The sequence below is a fragment of the Amblyomma maculatum genome, unplaced genomic scaffold, assembly GCF_055883805.1.
Source record: "Amblyomma maculatum isolate TAMU_Amacu unplaced genomic scaffold, ASM5588380v1 scaffold_15, whole genome shotgun sequence".
Classification (NCBI taxonomy): Eukaryota; Metazoa; Arthropoda; class Arachnida; order Ixodida; family Ixodidae; genus Amblyomma; species Amblyomma maculatum.
The window spans coordinates 2,191,488-2,215,882 of NW_028146740.1; the positions used below are offsets into that span (position 1 = coordinate 2,191,488).

The following is a 24,395-nucleotide window of genomic DNA, read 5'->3' on the forward strand; positions in this document are numbered from 1 at the left end:
TATATACACAAAGTATCACATGGATTAAAGAAGGTAGCAACCAAACATAATGTGAAGGTGATATTTAGGGCGCCAAAAAAGTTGATAAGCCTCTGTAATGCAGTAAATGAGCATGATAAGCGTGGCAAGAGGAAGGAATGTGAAATTGCACATCAAAAAAGGTTCATACCTTGTCAGGATGAAATCATTTACAAGATCCCGATTTCGTGCGGAAAACAATACATCGGACAAACGGGAAGGTGTGTTAATAAGAGGCTCCTGGAACATCATAATGACTGTGGGAAAATCAGCCACCCTGGAAATCTTGCGCAACATTGCTTGCGATGCGTAAATGGCTGCAAACCATTATTTCATAGGACTGAAATTGTAGGTAAACAAAAGGAAAGAATTGAAAGAGAAATAGTAGAAGCCTTCTTAATCGAATCAGCAGAAAAACATACGTGCGTTAGTACATCTTCTGTGGCTCTCACAAAAGAGGAGCTAGAATGATAGCTCTGCAGATGCGGAGTTGTGGTCGAAATGATAACGTGCGTGATCACATGCATGAATGATGTGTCTGTGATTTGACAAGAATGCCTTTTGTATATATGTACGTGTTTTGTCGATAAAAATAAATAGTTGTAAGTTTGCGCTTCATTCGTGTGTCGTCTTCCATTTGTCTCTGTATATCAAGTAGCGCAGTATTCCACAGAAGGAAGAGGAAGTTATTTTGCGGACCAGCTGACTGCAAGTTCGGCCACCCCTGCTCCGGTCCTGCTCGCTACCGGTGCCCGCTTAACAGTTCACTCAGTAACATCTGTTCATTTTTGGAGCTAACTGCACCTGTCAAGAATACAAATTTATATAACAAACTATTTTTCCTGCTGACAAACCCCGGCAGCCTACATTTGACGACACACTTTACAAGAATGGTGCTGGACTACGCACAGGAATTTAAATAAAGCAATGGACATTGTGATTCTAGCGAAAGGATCGATTCTGTTTTTGTTCCTGCTCACTGTCGGCTTTATAATTTTCTTTTTTTGCGCGAGATGTATTGAGAGGAATCTAGAAGATTCCTGCGTACGTTTCTGCAATGCTCCAGATTACGCTAGTCACGGTTTGCGGCTTTATCTCGAAGTTTCCTTGAGCGTTTGCGCATGCATCTTAGTTCGACCACCGACGTGGTGACAACACCACCGAAGAAACTCTTTATTGCACCCCTAAAAGAACTAAGTGGATCGGTGACGGCGATAACAACAAACGTCGGTGGTCGAACTAAGATGCATGCGCAAACGCTCAAGGAAACTTCGAGATAAAGCCGCAAACCGTGACTAGCGTAATCTGGAGCATTGCAGAAACGTACGCAGGAATCTTCTAGATTCCTCTCAATACATCTTGCGCAAAAAAAGAAAATTATAAAGCCGACAGTGAGCAGGAACAAAAACAGAATCGATCCTTTCGCTAGAATCACAATGTCCATTGCTTTATTTAAATTCCTGTGCGTAGTCCAGCACCATTCTTGTAAAGTGTGTCGTCAAATGTAGGCTGCCGGGGTTTGTCAGCAGGAAAAATAGTTTGCAGATTTTTGCAGATAGTTTGCAGATCTTGCCTGTACTCACCTATGGGGCTGAAACGTGGAGGCTAACCAAGAGAGTTCTACTTAAGTTGAGGACAACCCAGAGGGCTATGGAACGAAAAATGGTAGGGGTAACATTAAGAGATAGAAAGCGTGCAGAGTGGGTCAGAGAAATAACTCAAGTTACCGACATTCTAGTGGAAATTAAGAAAAAGAAATGGACATGGGCAGGACATGTAGTGCGAAGAGAGGATAACCAATGGTCGCTGAGGGTAACAAACTGGGTTCCAAGGGAAGGAAAGCGTAGCAGGGGGCGGCAGAAAGTTAGGTGGGCGGATGAGATTAAGAAGTTCGCAGGGGTCAAGTGGATGCAGCTAGCACAGAACCGGGTTAAGTGGAGAAATATGGGAGAGGCCTTCGCCCTGCAGTGGGTATAATCAGGCTGATGATGATGATGAATCACAAGTACATCAAAGCTGTTTCGCAGGTACGCTATGTGGACAGACGGACAGAAAAGAAAAGTAATTGCTGTTGTCAACCTTTATAAATAAGATGCAGAAACAATATAGTTAGCCTCTGACATTACTAGTTTGTAAACTTGGAGATGGTCACACTTCTAGACAACTGCAACTTGCAGAACACTTCTAGAATGCGTGTTTTACCAGAGATTCAGCTTTAAATATTCAGGTTAAGTTCTCGTGTTCATGCATAAATGTCACGATGGCCGGCCTAAAGACTGTTGTACATTCGCTTTTGCCGCACATTCGGACTTGTGGACGTGGAGCGGAAAGGGTGTTGTACAACTGTTTCGCCGGCTGCCGATCAGCCGGATGGTTCCAGCATCCCAATTTTCGTTATATTTTAATGTGAGCTCATGACACTCAGATTTTAAACAGAGCATTTATTTCATATTGTTCCTCAAGTGCGCTGGTATGGAGGCATCACTGCTCCAAAACAAGTGGCGCTCTCGAAAAGGGTACGTTTGCTCGCCGGAGAAAAACGGCAGAGTGAACGTGAAGTTTGTGCTTCTCAGCAGCAAACATGTTAGAATGAAACCTTTTTCTGTCATTTCTGGCCACACGTGCACTTAAGAGGTGTGTGTGTGTGTGTTGCAAAATAAGTTAAGCAGCGGTGGCGTACTGATGGGCGAACTTGTGGTAATGAAAGTCCATTAGACACGGTTGTCAACCAAGGGGCATGGCAACCACGATCTTTTACTGATGTATTTGTACCAATTCATGCAATAAAGAAAAAGAAAGCGGTGGCGTAGCGGTAGAACATCCGCCACGCATGCAAGAGGACCGGGGTTCAAGTCCCGGTGCCACGCAATTCCCCACTGAATAAAAAAAAATCCGCGGGTTGATGGAATTGCATAAACAGGTTTGGGGTGCGACCTGATGCCGGTGAACACCTCGGGAAACGCACTCCCTCACCAGAACAGGTGTTGGCCACCCTGGTGCAGTAATTGGCCGCAACGTCTCATGATTAGTTCCATAAAACCCCCGCCCTCAGTCACCAGCGGCTGCGGAACAACTGACCACGGCGGCGGTCAGACCTGTGACGCAGGAGGGGATGCTAAGAACTTCTGGCTCCGCTGGACAGACCGCCATTGGGAACTGACTCTGGCAACGTTTAACGCTAGAACCCTAGCTAGTGAAGCTAGTTTAGCAGTGCTGTTAGAGGAACTAGAGGGTATTAAATGGGATATCATAGGGCTTAGTGAGGTTAGGAGGCCGAATGAGGCATATGCTGTACTGAAGGATGGGCATGCACTGTGTTGTCGAGGCTCACCGGAGAGGCGACAACTGGAAGTAGGATTCCTTGCCAATAAGTACATAGCGGATAATATAGATAAATTCTATAGTATTACTGAGAGGGTTAGAGGCATCGTAATTAGGCCTAATAAGCGGTATAAACTGAAGGTTGTACAGGCTTAGCACCTATATGTAGTTATGATGACCAGGAAGTTGAAAGCTTCTACGAAGATGTAGAATCGGCAATGCGAAAGGTAAAGACGCAGTATACTGTACTAATGGGCGACTTCAATGCCAAGGTAGGGAAGAAGCAGGCAGGAGACCAGACAGTAGGTGACTATGGCATTGGTTCTAGGAGAAGTAGGGGGGAGTTATACTAGTTGAGTTTGCAGATCGCAATAACTTCATGAATACCTTCTTCAGCAAACAGAAGAACCGGAAATAGACATGGAAAAGTCCTAACGGGGAGACTAAAAATGAAATTGACTTCATACTGTGTTCAACCCCGTCATTATGCAAGATGTAGAGGTAATCGGGAAAGTGCGATGCAGTGACTACAGGATGGTGAGCTCCCGAATTAGCCTAAATCTGAGGAAGGAACACAACAGATTAGTAAGAAAGAAACCGATCAACAATTTAGCGGTGAGGGGGAGGGCAGAAGAGTTCAGGGTCTCGCTACAGAATAGATATTCAGCTCTAACCAAGGACGAGGACATTACCCTAGAAGCAATGAACAATAATTTCGGAGATATGATTACTGAGTGCGCTGTAGAAGTAGGCGGTAGGATAATTACAGAGGATACCAGTAAGCTGTATAAGGAGAAGATTTGATCAAGAGACGCCAGAGCATGAAAGCTTCCAATTCAAGAGACCAGATAGAATTGGCCGAGATACCGAAGCTGATCAATAAGCGCAAGGTGGCCTATATAAGGCTAACGTGGATATAATTAACGTGCTACAAAAACTAGCCACCCTGTATACGCAGTGCCTGGTCTCATCGACGGTACCGGAATTAAAAATTACAGACCAGTCAGCCTACTGTCTGTTACGTATAAGGTATTTACTAAGGTAATCGCTTATAGAATCAACACAACCTCAGACTGCAATCAAGCGAAGGATCGGACAGGTTTTCGGAAACGGTACTCTACTATCGATCATATCCATACCATCAACCAGGTGATAGAGAAATGCTCAGAATATGACAAGCCCTTATACATAGCATTCATTGATTACGAAAAAGCATTCGACTCAGTTGAAACCTCGGCGGTGATGCAGGCATTGCGAAATCAGGGGGTAGACTAGCCGTACGTGAAAGTGCTGGAAGATATATATAGTGGCTGCACAGCAACCATAGTTCTGCATAAAGAAAGTAACAAAATTCCCATAAAGAAAGGTGCTATGCAAGGAGACACGATCTCCCCAGTGCTATTCGCAGCTTGCTTAGAGGAAGTATTCAGAGACTTGGAATGGGAGCAGTTAGGGATAAGGGTAGATGGAGAATACCTCAGTAATCTGCGATTTGCTGATGGCTTTGCCTTGTTAAGTAACTCGGGGGATGAGCTGCAAATAATAATGATCTAGACAGGAAAAGTATAAAGGCAGGCTTGAAAATCAATATGCAGAAGACTAAGGTAATGTTCAACAGCCTCGGGAAGGAACATTAGACTGATCCCAGCCACGGAACCAAGACAAACATTCCTTTTTTTTTATAAATGGAGTTAGCGTTAAAAGTGGAAACTGCGAAGCCTAATCACAAGTGGGGCGAAACTTTTTAAAACTTGAAAAATCGCCATCCCGTTTTGTGGCACCAAGACAAATTAATAGATAGCGAAGTACTGGAAGTAGGGGGCGAATATGTCTACTTAAGACAGGTAGTAACCGCAGATCCGGACCATGAAAAGGAAATAACAAGAAGAATAAGATTGGGATGGAGCGCATTTGGCAAGCACTCGCAGATTATGACCAGCAGTTTACCGGTATCGCTTAAGAGGAAAGTATACAACAGTTGAAGCTTACTTGTACTCACTGTTGCGTTGCGTCTGCTCCAGTAGCGGATCAACGGGTAGCGAAAAGCCGAGTCAGACGTCGGGCTGCATGCACTTGAACATTGGGTGGTGGTCACCCAAGCAGAGACTGGCCGAGAGTTAGAGAGAACTTAACGAAGGTTTATTTACATGGTGAATCTGAGAAGGTACACACCAGAGAGCACTCGTGCTCTCGTTTTTAACAACTTTTTTGTCCCCAAGTACCTAGTTGGGGAATTTTCCATTTGGTCCAAGTCCAATCACATTTGAGTTCCTGATATGCTGACATTCGGGAACCGCCCACTAGAAACGTCCTCCCAGCGCACTCTTTCCACTTTAGCGGCACGATGGCGACTCCGCCGGGGGAAGTCAGGCATGGGGGTCCCAAGGAGGCTTGCTGGCTGTCCAAGGTCGGAACCACGCGCCCCCCACGCGGGCCCCTCGCGCGGGAACACTCCGCGGGAAAGGAATGCGGTGACGGCTCTTCTCCACGGGGGGGGGGGGGGGGGGGGGGGGGGGGGGAAGATGACCCGCTCTCTCTCCTCGGTGCTAAGACGCAGGCGCCGCGGCTCTCTGTTTCCAAACACAGGCGCGCCCGCTCTTCGGCGAATTCGTTAGCGCCTCTGTGCACAGTCCTCCGGACACAAACTGGGACAACTGCTGCCGTCGCTTCCGACATGCGACACCGCGTTGCTGCGTCCTGGGTGGTTCTGGTCCGTGAACTCCGAGGTGGTCGCGTGGAGTCTTCTTAGAAAAACGGACGCCCATTTCGACACGTGCACCGTCTCGTTACTCGGGAAGTTCGAAACGTAACAGCTTCTCTGGCGGCGGTTGAAGATCCCGATGCACAAAGGTCAGCAACCATTGTACAGAGGGATACAGGATGTCGTTCTGGTTGGGTTCACTGTTGCTGATGCTCTGCTGCCTCCAACGGACTCAGCAGCTCCTCGTTGCTTCTTGTCAAGACTATGGAGGGCTTCTTGCTCTCTGCAGACCAGCTTATTCACAGGAAAGACAGCATCAGTTTGAACAACACGAAAATCACAGCCGCAAAGACGGCAAGCGCCAGGACTCTCTCCACGAGATCCACCAGGCTCTCATACCAATATTACTTTAAGCATTTTACTACTACGTCAGCACTTGAAACAACCAGATCATTATTCATTCACACAAACACAATGTTCAAGATGAAAAGAAAAATGGTAATTATGCAAACCTATGCCAGGAAAAAAAAAACATACCCAAGCCAGATTCACCGATGCTATGAATAACACCAAAAGCATCGACTTAAGTCATCGGCATTGCCGTTAGGTTTACCGTGGCTCTATCTTTCGCTTTCCGGGCAGGCTAGTTAGGCAACGCCGGGTAAAGTGGAGAGATATGGGAGAGGCCTTCGCCCTGCAGTGGGTATAATCAGGCTGATGATGATGATGATGAGTTAGGCAACGCGTGTAGGACAGTCTCTGGATGACTTCCACTGGGCTCTCCCATTGAACTTCCAATTTATTTTTTCTGGGAAGGTCGTAGCACCATTACCGCGTCTCTAGCTTCAAGAAAGCGTGATCTCGCTGTTCGGTCATTGCACTGTTTGACCCTCTCCTGCGCTCTACTCATTTCGCATCCCGCGAGTTCCTGCCCCTTGTGCAACCTTTCAAACAGCGCGAGCACGTATTCGACCACCGTAGGGTTCTCTTCCCTGCCCTCACATGATTCCCGAAGAAAGCGTAGTAGCGATCGCAGGGAGCGGCCGTTGACCATTTCGGCCGGCAAGAACCCCGTGGCCTCATGAGGAACGGTTCTCATCGCAAACATTGTTGCATGCAAACAGGCATCCCAGTCGGTTTTGCGATCAAAACACAGGGCTCTCAGTATGCGTTTCATTACCGAGTGCATCTTTTCTACCGGGTTGGACGGCTGGTGGTACACTGAACTATGGATTAATTTAATCCCACACCTCTCCAGGAAAGTTGTATTCAGTGCGCTGGTAAAAACAGTCCGCTGATCTGACTGTATTTCAGCGGGAAACCCAACCCGTGCGAAAATGGAGATGAGTGCGTTTACAATTTCCGCTGAGCTTAACTCTTTCAGTGTCACTGCCTCAGCAAACTTAGTGGCAGGACAGATTACTGTCAAAATGTGGCTATACCCAGTCTTAGTCTTTGGAAGGGGACTAACAGTGTCGATCACGAGTCGTCGAAATGGCTCCGTGATCACAGGCACTAGCTTCATTGGGGCTCTCGCACTTATCTCCCGGCTTGCCCACCCGTTGACATGTGTCGCAGGTCTTTACAAAATCTTTCACCTCCCGAAAACATCCCGGCCACCAATATTCCTGCAGCAAACGATTCTTTGTTTCCTTGAGCCCTAAATGACCTGATTGCGAGCTCTTGTGAACCAAGTGCAAAAGATCACTGCGATAGCGTTTTGGTACGACCAATTGGTCGACCTGCACTCCTCTGCGATCAAGATACTTTCGATAAAGTATCCCGGACCTTTCTAAGAATATCACGTTTTTCGTCGCCATGTGCCTAAGCGGCACGATGGCGACTCCGCCGGGGGAAGTCAGGCATGGGGGTCCCAAGGAGGCTTGCTGGCTGTCCAAGGTCGGAACCACGCGCCACCCACGCGGACCCCTCGCGCGGGAGCACTCCGCGGGAAAGGAATGCGGTGACCGCTCTTCTCCACGGGGGGGAAGGTGACCCTTCTCTCTCTCCTCGGTGCTAAGACGCAGGCGCCGCGGCTCTCTGTTTCCAAACACATGCGCGCCCGCTCTTCGGCGAATTCGTTAGCGCCTCTGTGCACACACCTCCGGACACAAACTGGGGCAACTGCTGCCGTCGCTTCCGACATGCGACACCGCGTTGCTGCGTCCTGAGTGGTTCTGGTCCGCGAACTCCGAGGTGGTCGCGTGCAGTCTTCTTAGAAAAACGGACGCCCATTTCGACACGTGCACCGTCTCGTTACTCGGGAAGTTCGAAACGTAACATCACATATGGGTCTGAAACGTGGAGGCTAACCAAGAGGGTTCTACTTACGTTGAGGACTAACCAGAGGGCTATGGAACGAAAAATGGTAGGGGTAACATTTAGAGATAGGAAGCGTCAGAGAAATCACTCAAGTTACCGACATTCTAGCGGAAATTAAGAAGAAATGGACATGGGCAGGACATGTAGTGCGAAGAGAGGATAACCGATGGTCGCTTAGGGTAACAAACTAGATTCCAAGGGAAGGAAAGCATTGCAGGGGGCGGGAGAAAGTTAGGTGGGCGATTGGGGTTAAGAAGTTCGTAGGGGTCAAGTGGATGCAGTTAGCACAGAACCGGGTTAATTGGAGAAATATGGGAGAGGCCTTCGTCCTGCAGTGGGTATAGTCAGGCTGCTGCTGGTGATGATGATGATGATGAAACAATGCCGTCTCGTACATCGCTTTGACCGCCTTCTGAACACGGCGGCTACATCATCCTGCGTTGACCTGCCGCCTTTGCAACAGCCTTCTCTTACAGCGAACATCACTCGGATAATCCGCAGAGAACTCGAGGCCTTGGCTCCTGCACCACTCACGTCTCCGCCGCCGGACACCATGGCCATGATACAGGCCGTTGTTCGCCAGGAACTTGCCAACGTCTGCATCTCCTCCAGCCCCGTGCCGCCACCGTCACCAACGCACCCTGTTCCTGTAGTGGCTGCTGCTACCGCCAGTCAGGCTTCCCCACGTCGCTACCCTAGCCGAAATGCTGCAGAGTGGCGCACCTCAGACGACAGGCCAATTTACTTCATTTGCTGTCGCGCCGGCCACACATCTCGTTATTGCCGTAGCCGTGCCTTGTTCGCCCCTTGCTCTTATTACAATGCCGACCGTCGATACTAGGATGGACCTAGACGCTTCCCTGCCCAACCAGAGGAGCCCCGCCCCGCCTATGATGGACTTAGACATTATCTTCCGCAAACAAATCAGCCTCGTAACGAAACCGTCCCTACTCCTCGTCGCTCGAGCCGATCTCCATCCCCACTGGCTCATCGATCCCGTTCACCGGTGCCTCGTCGCAGCTCCTCCCCATCATACGCTGGCACCTACTCAGGAAACTAGTGAGTGCAGCGGCCGGGGGTGACGCTGCATTACCGACCCGGACAGTCAACTCGGAACTGACCCCCATACCCAGGCGTTCCCTCATTGATATTCTTGTGGACGGAGTCTCCGTTTCTGCCCTTATTGACACTGGAGCTCATATTTCAGTCCTTAGTTCGTCGTTCCGCCAGCGCCTCAAAAACGTTCTTACGCCCACTCACACCTCTACAGTTCGTGTTGCCGATGGAAACACTTCTACCATCATCGGAATGTGCACTGCGCGCGTCAGCATCGCCGGCTACCACGCCCCTGTGCTCTTTGCCGTCCTTACTACTTGTCCTCAAGACGTGACTTGAGGCCTAGACTTTTTAACAGCTCATTCCGCTCTCGTTGACTGTTCCTCCGGACTTCTGCGCCTAGCCCTGCCCCATTGTGTTCACGACCCTAGTGCTGACCATTCCCAGCCTCGCCTCCGCTCCAGTACGTTTACTCGCCTACCTCCCGAGTTGGAAGTATACGTTCCCATGTCACCTTTTCCATCCCTTCCTGACAGCGACTACGTTGTCAACCCCATCACCGCCGTCGCTCTACAGCGCAACATTATCCTACCTCATAACATTGTATACGTCGAGAATAACCTAACCTACATTCCGGTACTCAACTTCAGCATGTCTTCGCAAGTTCTACCAGAGGGCATTTTCCTGGCCGAGCTGTCCCCTTTGTCCAGCTTTACTATTTCTGCAGTGCTGTCTGACCGTCACGCCGAGGTACCTGCACAACCTGTTCCATCACATAGTCCGGAGGACCGCGTCTCAGCCATGGTTGCCTCTGACCTGCGTCCCAAATATGCCAGCGCCCTTGCCGGCCTTTTGCAGTCATACAGCGACATTTTTGATTTCGGTCACAGATCCCTGGGCCAAACATCCATCGTCACACATAGTATCGATACTGGAGATGCCCGCCCTATTCACAGACGGCCTTACAGAGTTGCTCTTTCCGAACGCCGGATCATTCAGGAAGAAGTGGAGAAAATGTTGGCCAGCAATATTATTGAGCCAGCCCCTGGGCGTCTCCGGTAGTACTCGTCAAAAAGAAAGAAAACAGCTGGAAGTTTTGCGTAGATTATCGACACCTAAATAAGATAACAAAGAAAGAAGTGTACCCTCTTCCAAGGATCGATGACGCCCTCGACTGCCTGCATGGTGCCAACTACTTCTCCTCCATCGATCTCCGTTCTGGATATTGGCAGATCTCTGTTGACGAAAGAGATCGTGAAAAGACGGCTTTTGTTACCCCGGATGGCCTCTACCAATTCAAGGTGATGCCAAGGCTTATGTAATGCCCCTGCAACCTTCGAGCGCATGATGGACTCCTTACCACGCGGGTTCAAATGGACCACATGTTTGTGCTACCTCGATGACATCACCGTATTTTCATCAATCTTTGAGGGCCACCTCCATCATGTTTCGGCTATTCTTGGCGTCTTTCGACGAGCTGGCCTTCAGTTGAACTCCAAGAATTGTAGCTTTGGTCGCCGGAAACTCAAGGTCCTAGGACACTTGGTCAACACCCATGGCATCCAGCCGGACCCCGACAAAATTCGCGCTGTAAGTGATTTTCCTATACCAAACTCTAGCAGCGACGTGCGTAGCTCCCTCGGACTTTGCTCATATTTCTGGCGATTTGTATCAAACTTCGCGGAAATCGCCCGTCCACTCACGCAGCTTCTGAAAAAAGGGGTCTCCTTTTCCTGGGGCCACGACAATCGGCCGCCTTCGTCGCTCTTATTGCCCACCTTACCGGTCCGCCAGTGTTGGCTCACTTCAATCCGTCAGCGCCCACAGAAGTACGCACCGACGCAAGTGGTCATGGAATTGGTGCCGTTCTCGCACAACGTCAGCTCGGTTCCATCATCGCCTATGCCAGCCGACTCCTCTCTGTGCCGAACAGAATTATTCCTTCACTGAACGTGAGTACTTAGCCCTAGTTTTGGCTATTACGAAGTTCCGCCCTTACTTGTATGGGCGGCCATTCACAGTGGTCACCGACCACCACACATTGTGCTGGCTTGCAACACTCAAAGACCCTACTGACCGCCTTGAACTTTGGGCCTTGCGCATTCAGGAGTACAATTTTTCAGTACTTTATAAGTCTGGCCAGTTGCATCGAGATGCCGATTGCCTGTCCCGTCATCCAGTCGACCCGCCAAGCTAACTTGAATGTGACAATGACGCTTGCGTGCTCTCTATTTCTGACTTTTCCAACATTCGCCGGGAGCAACGCCAGGACCCTCAGCTTCACGAAATTATAAATCGCCTCAGCGCCGATCGCCATGACCCTTCCCTTCGTTTGTTCGTGCTCCACGACGGCACCTCATACCGGCACAATATGCGACCGACCTTCTATTAGTAGTCCCTCAGCACCTACGCACAACCGTCCTTGAACAGCTTCACGATGTTCCCACAGCAGGTCATTAGGCGTCTCTCGCACATACGACAGTGTGCGCCGCCGGTTCTTTTGGCCAGGCCTATACCGCGCAGTCCGCCTCGCCAAGCATGTTAATAGCTGTAAAAAATGCGTCCCAATATTCGAAGAAACTGCTGTAATCGGACATTTCACAGACCGGCGCGAAAGAATAATCTTTGAAGCATATGAAATGGCACGAGCCGGTTCCACGGAATGCGTAAGCGATCCGTCGATAGCGCTGACGAGCAGAGATCCAATTGTTAACAGACAGTATGATGGAAAGCGGTGCTTCAGGTGTTATGGGTTGATGAATTGCACTTATAAACTTGTTTCTGACATGTGTTTGTACATGCTTTCTTTGTATGTGTGTATATAAGGAGAGAAGTACTTGTAATAAACAGTTGAAAGTTCGCGCACGTACCAGTCTTGTCTTGTGTCGGCGAATTGTCTCGAGTTAAAGTTCAGCGCGCCTACATGATGTCAGTGTGCAGAGTCGGTGAAGACAGACATTGGCGGCCACTTTTTCATAAGCATAGGAAAAAAACCGCCAGTGCTCAGGAAAAGAACATGGTGGAAATACATGTGTTGTGTTAGATTATTGTGCTGTGTCAGAGTGGTGAGATGTGTCAGTGTTGAGATGAGCAAGATCAATGACGATCATGCTGCAGTGTAGTGGGACGAAACCACAATAAGACCTTCATGCCGGGGAGAAGGGCTCCAACCAGCAGATGGCGTCGAAGTTCTGCGTCCCGTCCATGTTGCGCCAGCTGTTCCACATTGAGTATATCAAGCCCTACACGACGGCAACTAAGATGACTGAGAGTGAGCAGGAGCTTTACGAAGTGAGCCTCAAGCTAGATGTACAGCACGAACTGCATGAAATCAGCAGTGTTTTGCGCATCGAGACTGTCACTCTTCCAGAAAACAGCTAAGTGAACCCCCCCCCCCCCCCCCTAGAGACGTCCCGTAAAAACAGTGCAAGTGTTGTCACAGCTGATACAAGAAGGGGCGGTGCGCTGGTCTCCGTCCAACAGGAGCGGACCCTCTGGACATCGTGGAGCATTAAGCTATGGCTAAGATGACGCTCAAGCAGACCAGCGATTAATCTAATATCTCAAACGGGTAGAATCACCAGGGAAGCCACGACCCGAAGCAAAAGAAGATGCTAGACGAGCACAATGAACTTCCGGTGTATGCAGCTCTCGCGACAGCATCTTAGACCCCATCCATCAGTCGCATGGTGGTCATCAGAGGTCATTGAGGTGACAGTGTTCAAGCTTCGAGCTGCCTCTCACCTCAGGAGCAGATTCAGGCAAGAATCTGCAAACAGAACGAGGTTCGTGAGGGAGCGCGAGATAGAGACTGAGCGCCATGTTGCTACCTGGAGAAACGTAAGGGGAGCCGGGTATTAAACGCAGTGTAGAGGTGGTACATATGCAATGCCTTAATTTTTAAAGTTTATTCAGATGGTTGCGTAAAGAACTTTCAGTGGCCCTAATGAAGCAAACCATGCCTTCATCATCATCATCAGCCTGATTATACCCACTGCAGGGCGAAGGCCTCTCCCATATTTCTCCACTTAACCCGGTTCTGTGCTAGCTGCATCCACCTGACCCCTGCGAACTTCTTAATCTCATCCGCCCACCTAACTTTCTGCCGCCCCCTGCTACGCTTTCCTTCCCTTGGAATCCAGTTTGTTACCCTCAGCGACCATCGGTTATCCTCTCTTCGCACTACATGTCCTGCCCATGTCCATGTCCCATGTAGAAAAACTGGCCACCCTGTATACGCAGTGCCTGGTGTCATTGACGGTACCGGAACCATGGAAGAATGCAAACATTATCCTCATTCACAAGAGAGGGGACTCTAAGGACCTTAAAAATTACAGACCAATCAGCTTACTGTCTGTTACGTATAAGGTATTTACTAAGGTAATCGCTAATAGAATCAGTACAACCTTAGACGGCAATCAAGCAAAGGATCAAGCAGGGTTTCGGAAACGGTACTCTACTATCGATCATATCCATACCATCAATCAGGTGATAGAAAAATGCTCGGAATATAACCAGCCCTTATACATAGCATTCATTGATTACGAAAAAGCATTTGACTCAGTTGAAACCTCGGCGGTGATGCAGGCATTGCGAAATCAGGGGGTAGACGAGCCGTACGTGAAAGTGCTGGAAGATATATATAGTGGCTGCACAGCAACCATAGTTCTGCATAAAGAAAGTAACAAAATTGCCATAAAGAAAGGTGTTAGGCAAGGAGACACAATCTCCCCAGTACTATTCACAGCTTGTTTAGAGGAAGTATTCAGAGACTTGGAATGGGAGCAGTTAGGGATAAGGGTAGATGGAGAATACCTCAGTAATCTGCGATTTGCTGATGACACTTGCTTTGCTAAGCAACTCGGGGGATGAACTGCAAATAATGATTGATGACCTAGACAGAAAAAGTAGAAAGGTAGGCTTGAAAATCAATATGCAGAAGACTAAGGTAATGTTCAACAGCCTCGGGAAGGAACAGCAGTTTACATTAGGTAGCGAAATACTGGAAGTAGTAGGCTAATATGTCTACTTAGGACAGGTAGTAACCGCAGATCCAGACCATGAAAAGGAAATAACAAGAAGAATAAGATTGGGATGGAGCGCATTTGGCAAGCACTCGCAGATTATGACTAGCAGCTTACCGGTATCGCTCAAGAGGAAAGTATACAACAGTTGCGTCTTGCCTGTACTCACCTATGGGGCTGAAACGTGGAGGCTAACCAAGAGAGTTCTACTTAAGTTGAGGACAACCCAGAGGGCTATGGAACGAAAAATGGTAGGGGTAACATTAAGAGATAGGAAGCGTGCAGATTGGGTCAGAGAAATAACTCAAGTTACCGACATTCTAGTGGAAATTAAGAAACCATGCCTTAGTTGTCTTTTTTTACCAAGCACCATGGTGGCTCTTCCAGCTGCTGATCCCGTAATGGCGGCATTTACTTGACGTGTGCTGCATGCCCCTTCTTGCTTGCATTCTTGATGAGGCGTGTGTGCTTAGGAATGCTCTGTGCAGGTGCCCCGGCCGATGAGGCTGCCTGCAGCAGCTCCAATGGTTGCAGCCACAGGTGAGTGGCACCCTCTCATTGAGATCTAGCAGGCAAAGGCGCACTGCTGGAGATGAGTTTATTGGCATATTCTGGTAAATCATACCACTTGGTGGCAATACCAAGGAAAGGAAGTATTTTATCTCTTAAGTTGATCGAGAATGCCAAGTTTTAGGAGATGGTGGCACTGTCCTTTTGTTGCTACTAACATGCAAATTGTTTGGAGCGCCTGAAGGAAGTACGCGATGTTTTATGACTCTGCCACAGGATCATATGTGTTAATATCAACCTAAGGTAGCCTACATTTTTCTCCTTCAAGAAATTACACCCACTTTTATTCCCGAATCTTGCTTAATTCGCTGTTAAAATGCATTCAAAACAGAAAACCACACAACTAGAGACGCCGCCATACTTGTAGCGGCGCTGCCATCAGCAGTGCTGCCATAGGCAAAAATGGTTGTTGGTATCTGCGGTAAATTTCACCGGGTTTATTTACTCTATTTAATCATCTCATTCTGTTGCAAACAATTATCGAATAGTTTGAATAAAATCTGTGTATCTTAGTTATGACACGTTCTGCATGCGATTGAAGCGGTGCAGCAGTTATGTTCGTACTATAATAACTATATGTTGTGTCCAAGATACCAGCGTTTGTAGACACAGACTACCACTGATGAATGATACTACTATATAGAAAAATATTGGAGGGTCTCTCAGATATCTATTAAGAAAAGAACAGCATAAGCCGCCCCTTCCTCTCGTGTCATTTGACTTTCATCGGTTGCCTTTTTACTCATTTCTAGTCAGTTGCAGATATTATGAGTCGTCGTTTGACATATTGATCGTTCCGTAGTCATGCTCAACCATGCCTAGTCATTGTAGTCATTGCCACTAATAGCAAAGCATATTTACTAATTTCCAGTCAGATGTGGCCTTACAAGTCATCATTTGACATACATTCCATAGTCATGCGGAGCCATGCCATTGTAGTGATTAACAGTCATAGCTAAGCATGTTTATATATTCATGCGTTGAAGTGCTAGTTGGTTGCTCATATAAGGATTGCCAAAGGGAGTCCGATAGTGGATTTTATGAAGTCTCTGTTGTACTCGTTGTCACAGTACCTAGCCCTGCTGGTGGGCAAGACAGGCATGAACATCAAGAATTCATCCGACTTTATCGGCAAAGTCAAAGCGGTTGCCCTAGAAGACACAGACGAGATCGTTTCTTCGATGTCTGCTCGCTTTTTACAAGCGTACCTGTTGGTCTCGCAGTTGAAATATATAAACAGCGCCTAGATGATGACGTAACAAGATCGCACGCTGTTCGAAGCAGCGGAACTTTGCCAACTTTTGCATTTTCGTGTCGCCAACACATATTTTACGTACAGCGGCAACTCCTATGAACAGACCTTTGGCACAGCAATGTGGGCAGCCATCTCAGTCACAGCGGCTAACATCGCTATGGAAACCATCCAAAACAAAGCTTTGGCCACCTTCCAACCGCGACAAAAAGTGTTGCTAAGGTATGTGGACGACTGCTTCTATGCCATAGATCGAAAGCGCAGGAGCACTTTCCTCGATCACCTCAACGCCCTCAATCAACTGTACTGTTGAGGACGAGACCGACGGCTAACCCTTACAAAAATGTATGTTGGGTGTCTATAGAAATTCGGACCAGATATGTCAACATACGCTGTTGAAACTATCGACAATCATCGACATCTTTGAAGGTGCCGTGTTGACCACATGTTGAGCTCTTTTGGAATAGTGGCCCATGTGTTTCTTAAGAGCGCTTTTCGAATTCGCGCCACTGAAATTCTGTTGATTTCAAGCTCAAATGCTTCAGAAACTCTGCAAGTGACGCTTTTTGATTTTCTGCTACCTTTCCACTCCTGAACAACAAAAAATAGTACACGACCATCTGTTTGCCAGGAGAAGACACGAGGTGATTTTCATTAATGCAAAAGTAGTACAGTACATCTCCTAGCTCCGATAAGTCACCACATTCTATGCTCTGCCTGACCAATCAACAATCCTGTCAGATAAGTGCTTAGCAGGGTAGAGGTGTAGGCCAGTCGGTGAGACATAAGGAAAATAAAACCACAGCAGACACAGGACAGAGGCTGGTTAATGATAAGCATAGTGAGGCTTAAAAGAACAAAAAAGATCTTGATCTTTTAAGCCCCATTATACTTACTCACTCATTAACCCACACTTACCTGATTAAATTGTTGATTGGTCGAGCAGAACATAGAATGTGTTGACTGACCGCAGTAAGGATATGTGCTGTGCTACTTTTGCATTAATGTAAACCACCTCGTGCCTGCTCCTGGCTAACCGTTGATCACTTACCATTTTCTGTTGTTCCGCAGCGGAAAGGGAACACAGAATTAAAATGCGCGTTAATGAGAAAGAAAAAATAAAGATTGCATCTTTGGTGAACCCATAACTTGAGCTGGGTTGTTTATTTGCTTTATTTCAATTCATGCGCAAGGTATGACGCCAGGCTGTTCTTTCTGTAAAACGCTGATACGTTCGGGAACTCCTCGCGTGTGTATGCTGAAATAACCAATGAAAATCATAATTAAGTTGCGGTATATACTAACCTAAGAAAAAAGCAAAGGCACGTCATAGCTCAAGAAATTGCATTTCTTATCTAAAATGAGTTGTCACGGTCTTTCTTTAGATGGCATCGACCGCTGCCTTCACAACTCGGCAGCACTACCATATCGTTCAGTTCTCCCTATATATATATATATATATATATATATATATATATATATATATGTTGTTACGAGGCACGTCGAGATGTTAGGAGGCGATGGTACGTCGTAGCCGAAAACAGTTCACCGTCAGGGACACACTCACAGGAGAAGCAGACGTAGCTGCAGCGTCGTCTTTCTCCACTAGCCCAGCACTTCGTCATCGTCTCTTTCACTGCGTACCGTAACAATACCTCCCCCGCGGAAGAAGCACAGTCCCGGTGCGTAGACTACACAGGTGAGCGCGAGATATAAGGTTTGAGACGGGCGACATGCACGACTTCTGGATGATGGTTTGCAGAAGAGTGGCGGTTCACAGGGATAATCTCGTACGTCACGTCGGTAAGTTGCCGCAAGACCTGGTAAGTTCAGTTCAGTTCAGTTTTATTCCTTAAAGGCCCCCATTTCAGGGGGTGTTACATAAGGGGTGGGATTACATTTGTAGTGAGGAAAACAAACAGCGATGGTAAAATCACATTGAAGGTGATCTGTTACGCGTTCTTGAAAAGCAGATGTTGAAGCGATGGCGACGATGTCATGGGGTAGGCCGTTCCAGTCCGTGGCTGCTCGAAGAAACAACGAAGCTGAAAACGTAGCAGTGCGTGATAGTGGGCGGGCAACTTGAAGGGGATGACTGGTGCGGTGAGATATGCGTGATGCGGCGGCGATATACGGTGCTTGATTGAGAGGAGAATAAAAGCATTTGTGATAAAGGCTAGCAATGCGACGACGTAGAGAGAGGGGTGGCAGTCCGGATGTAGCTTTCAAGGATGAAACACTGACGTCATATATGACTATGAGGAACGAATGAATCGGGCAGCACGATTCTGCACAGCTTCCAATGCGGTGATTAGATATGCTTGATGTGGGCTCCAGATGGGGATGCATATTCTAATTTGGGTCTTATAACTGATTTATACGCGAGCAATTTAACATGTGGTGGGGCAAGACGAAGGTGACGTTTTAGAAAACCGAGTGTTTTGTTTGATGCTGAAATGATGTTACCGACATGAACCTGCCATGATAGATTAGAAGAGAGAGTGACTCCTAGATATTTATATGATTGTACTTGCTCAATCTGTGTGTTAGAAATTGAATAATGAAAGAGATATGGATTGTGACGATGAGTGAAGGACATGAGTTTACATTTACTAGGATTGAGGGACATTAGCCAGTTATTACACCAATTTAGTACGTTGTTAAGCTCTGTCTGAAGAGTGTATTGATCGTGACAGTTATTAATGGTGCGGTAAATAACACAATCATCTGCGAAAATTCGAATACTACAGGAAACATGCAGGGGCAAGTCGTTAATATATATTAAGAATAGGAGGGGACCGAGGACAGAACCTTGTGGGACGCCTGAAGTAACCGGGAGAGATGTAGACAGATGGCCGTTAAGATAGACTGACTGAGAACGGTTAGTTAGGAATTCTCCAATCCATTTGAAAATATTAGGGGGTAGGTTCAGCTTTGAGAGTTTTAGTAATAGCCGGCGGTGGGGAACCTTATCAAAAGCTTTGGCGAAATCAAGAAAGATGGTGTCGGTCTGCATATTACGGTCTAGATTAGTGTGCAAGTCGTGAAGGAAAAGCGCTAGTTGGGTTTCGCAAGAGAGGCCCTTACGAAACCCGTGTTGTGAAGGGTGAAAAAAATGGTTTCGGTCCAAGAAGTTTACGATTTGTGAGTAGATGACATGTTCCATGATTTTACAAGGCACACTAGTCAATGAAATGGGGCGGTAATTCAAGGGCGAGTCTCTGTTACCTGATTTGTAGACTGGAACGACCTGGATGTAGACTGATTTGTAGACTGGAAGGGCCCACGTAGTTTCTCGCACATCGAGCAGGGAGCCGGAGGAGTACGAGGGAGCCAGGAGGGTAGTAGGCGTCACGGTGCTGGAGATCGTAACGGTGCTTTTGAGAACGCTGGGACGCACGAAGCCGGTCTCGAGCAATATGACGGGCGGCATCAGCGCGGGCGATGGCATCAGAAGCGTAACTGCAGGAGGAATCGTCAAGAGGCAGTAAGGTGTCGAAGGGAAGTAGAGGGTCGTGGCCGAAGAGTAGATAAAAGGGAGAGTATCCGGCGGTATCATGCTGTGAGGAGTTATAAGCGAATGTTATGAAAGGTAAAGAGATGTCACGGTGATGGTCAGAAACTTACATTGACATCATATCGGTCAGGGTACGATTAAGGCGCTCAGTAAGACTGTTCGTTTGTGGATGGTAGGCCGTTGTGAAGTTGTGGCGCGTAGCGCATGAGCGCAGAAGGTCATTAACAACTTTAGAAAGGAAGCAGCGACCGCGATCGGTGAGCAGTTGACGAGGAGCACCATGAAGCAAGATGACGTCATGCAAAAGAAAGTCTGCAACGTCGGAGGCACAGCTGGTGGGGATAGCTCTGGTTATGGCATACCGGGTGGCGCAATCGGTCGCTACGGCAATCCATTTGTTCCCTGAAGTGGATGTGGGAAATGGCCCAAGTAGGTCGAGATCAACTCGAGAAAAGGGCTCAGTTGGAACTACGAGTGGTTGCAGGGGCCCACTAGGGTGAAGAGACGGGTTCTTCCTGCGCTGACACAGCTCACAGGCGGCGACGTAGCGACGAACAGAGCGGTAGAGGCCAGGCCAGTAGAATTGCCGTCGAACATTGTCGTATGTGCGGGACACTCCTAGGTGCCCTGCTGTAGGAGCATCATGAAGGTGCGCAAGAACAGCAGAGCGTAGATGTGTTGGGACAACAAGCAAAAGGTCTACACCATCTGGGCGCATATTGCGTCGGTATAATGTGTTATTAAGCAGCACAAACATACTGATGGGCGGATCGGTGCTGTCGTTGCGCAGGTGATCAATAATGGGGCGCAGGGAAGGATCACGACTCTGTTCGAGGCCGATGTGGAGAAAGTTCGAAATGGACAAAACGCAGTCGTCAGCAGTATTGTCAGGAAGTTCAGGAGGGTCAACGGGTTGGCGGGACAAGCAGTCGGCGTCTTGATGTAGGCGGCCTGACTTGTACACATTAGTAAACGTGTATTCTTGTAATCGCAAGGCCCAGCGACCTAAGCGGCCAGTAGGGTCCTTAAGTGATGACAACCAACACAAGGCATGATGGTCCGTCATTACGCTGAAGGGCCGCCCAAACAAATAAGGGCGGAATTTGGGCATCCAGTCGACACCATGTCAAATCCATTCCTGTTTTTCATGCAGGTTAGTAGCAATGTTTCTACAATCAAATCCAATAATATGTGCCTTATCCAGCTGACATGCCCACGTAGAGTGCTTGAAGTTTATTTTATTGGTCGTGACTTCGTATTGTCTCTACTTATGCTGTGTGGCGACATTGAGTCCAACCCTGGGCCACCCACTGAACAGCTACTGACCCAGCTCCTTGAAGGCCAGAAAGATATTCAGCGGAGACTGGGCGAAATTGAGGCCAAATTGCACAAAGTGGAAGAATTCACATCAGCTATAAATGAATTCAGAGATTTAAGCCGGGAGCTAGAATCACGAGTTACAGGCTTAGAAAGGAAGCTTGTCGACTTAGAAGACCGGGGCAGACGAAATAATGTAATCGTGTTCGGAATTCCTGAAAAATTGAATGAAACTTACGAAGAACTGTCACAGAGTGTGTTGAAAGGCGTGTTCTGTGACAAAATGGACACGAAAGTTGTTTCAGCCGAGAGAATTCATAGAATCGGTCGCAAGCAACCTAACAAGCATCGACCTGTTATTATCAAGTTGATGGATCATCGTGAGAAAGTTAACATACTGAAAAACTGCTCGAAACTAAAAGACACCGATTACTCCATTTCAGAAGACTTTTCGTATACCACGCGGCAGATACGGCAGAATCTCTGGGAAAGCACCGCAGAGATTCGAAAAGCCGGTCTGAAGGTTAAGCTAATCTACAACAAGATAAAAATTGGTGACGATCTGTTTGTTTGGGATGACACTAGCAAAGAAAGAGTCCTAGAGCATGGCAGCCGGAATCGAAAACAAAGTGACCAATGAATCGAGAACAATCAAATTAAATCGCTGAAATGTATTCAGTTTAACGCCCGGAGCATTGTGAACAAGTCTGAGGATTTGGAAAGTATAGTAGTAGCGCATAAACCGCATATCATTATAATCACCGAAACCTGGCTGCACTCTGATATCACTGATGAAGAAATTACACCACCAGGATACAGAATTATGCGCAAAGACAGGACTTCTCGCGGTGGTGGTGTTGCAATTCTTTTTCAAGAATCTTTCCAAGTAATCAGGCTGCCTTGCGTGCAAGGAATTGAATGCGTCATTTGTAAACTAATTCTAAATGAACTTAGTCTTGTTATTGGCGCGTTTTACCGCCCACCACGAGGTGACGGTGTTTTCTTTGAGAAACTAAATGAGTTCTTATGTACTACAAAAGCACAATCAAGTAATGTACTATTGGCTGGAGACTTTAACATGCCGCTCGTCAATTGGGACAAACAGTTTCCAGAGCCGCTCTGCACATCAGCCGAACTTCTTGTAGACATCGTACTTGATCACGATTTAACTCAATTAGTAAAGCAAGCAACACGTATACAAAAGGATAAGAAATCCATTCTTGATCTTTTCTTCGTTAGTAACAGTGTCTTTCGTCGCGGTCCTCTACTTCAATATTTCGAAGGCATATCTGACCATGTTATGGTATCTTTAAACATTCCATTGCTTCTTCCGAAAAATAAAAAGAAAGAGGTGCGTGTTGTGCCAAACTTCTCGCGTGCTGATGATGTTGCAGTTTTAGACTTACTTGATATTTCATTCTCAGATTTTGTGGTTCTTTACGAATCCTGCGACTGCTCAGTAGAAAATCTCTGGGTTTTCTTTAAGAACCTTGCTCTGAATTGCATTTCGCGTTTTGTGCCTACTCGGGTAATTACCCTACGCGCCAGCAGCCCTTGGATGACGAGGGAACTTGTACGCATGGGACGAAAGATTAAGAGAGTTCGCAAAAAACTTCGGCGAAGCCAGTCGGCAGTTGATGCTGCTAAACTGTCTGATATGCGCTTGAACTTAAAACACAGTATCAAAAAAGCAAAAGAGTATCACTTTAGCGTATCTATGAAAAACTTTCTTGTTTCGTCCCCTGCAAAGTTCTGGCGGCAGTTATCAAAGAAAAAGAAACCTGTGTACAGCGTTGTCGTTGACGGCGAACTGATTACTGATGTGACACAGATTGCTTCGTCTTTCAACCGTTTCTTTTGTACTGTGTTTACGCACGATGATGGTAGAAAGCCTCATTTTCACTCAGCTTGTCCGCCTATTACTGATGTATCTGTAACTGAAGTAGGTGTTTTCTCTCTGCTTCTCAATTGTGACGCAAAAAAGACGCCGGGAATTGATGACATACCAAATACGTTTCTTGTGAGATATGCCGAATGGTGTTCCAAGTACTTAACGCTCATATTTAAGAAGTCTCTATTAAACGCCGAGCTCCCGGAGGACTGGAAGCACGGAAAAATTATTCCTATTCCCAAAACTGAAAATTCATCTCTACTTAGCTCATATAGGCCAATATCTTTACTGTGTACTTCTTCAAAAATACTTGAACATATACTTTTTGGGCATATATCAGCCTTCCTGGAAACCAATCACGTAATTGACGACCGGCAACACGGTTTTCGCAAAGGCTTCTCTACAGTGACCCAACTTCTAGAGACGATGCAGGATTTTGCCGCAGCCATTGCTAACCAATGTCAAATTGATGTCATTTTTTTAGATTTCGAAAAAGCATTTGACCGGGTCTCACACAGTAAGTTCTTGCTAAAGCTAAATACTATCTTTAAAAACGATCTACTGTTGACGTGGATACAAGCATATCTATCGTCTCGATATCAGTCCATATCAATCGGCAATGCATGTTCAAGCCCAGCTTTGGTAAGCTCCGGTATCCCACAAGGCTCAGTACTTGGGCCATTGTTCTTTTTAATTTTTATAAATGACATTGTTAAAGACATTCCTGTCAAAATCAAGATGTTTGCCGACGATTGTGTATTATATCATGAAATACGAACTCCTGCTGACCAGCTTCTTCTTAATGACGCCTTGGTTAAAATTCATGATTGGTGCTCAACGTGGCAGATGAGTATTAATACTAAAAAAACAGTTTCAATGTCTTTTACGCGGAAGAAGCGGCCATTAAGTTTTGCCTATACTATTAATAACCATCCCCTGTCTACCGTGGACAGCTAAAAGTACTTGGGATTAACGATTAGCTCTGACCTACGGTGGAACAAACACATTTCTAATATTAAAAATAAAGCTATGAAAAAACTTGGCTTTTTAAGAAGATCTCCGGTACTCTACGCAGGAAATTAGGTTACTAGCTTACAAAACTTTTATCCGACCTGTTTTAGAATACGCCTCTGTTGTGTGGGACCCTTATACTAAAGAAAACATTAAAACACTCGAAAATATTCAAAGAAAGTCAGTGCGATTTATTTATTATTCTTACACCTGGCAGACGTCCCCTACCATGCTACTTGAGAAAGCAAATTTGGATTCTTTGCAGCTCAGGAGATACCGCGAGAGGCTTAAATATATGTTCATGATTGTTCACAACAAATTAGGAATTAACAGCAGCAAGTACATTGAGCTCGTCCCGGGTCGTTCGACACGATCCTACCATTCTTTAAAAGTGA

At 46.9% G+C, this 24,395-nt stretch overlaps 1 protein-coding gene across 1 annotated transcript in view; it reads left to right on the forward strand.

Annotated features, from left to right (window-relative positions):
- LOC146171939 (transmembrane protein 117-like) overlaps positions 1–24,395 on the forward strand; it is a 438,815-nt gene that overhangs the window by 20,025 nt on the left and 394,395 nt on the right. The window contains exon 2 of the mRNA XM_084586209.1: positions 14,931–14,982. Within this exon, the coding sequence (XP_084442335.1) occupies positions 14,931–14,982 (52 nt within the window). The remainder of the gene's footprint in view (positions 1–14,930; positions 14,983–24,395) is intronic.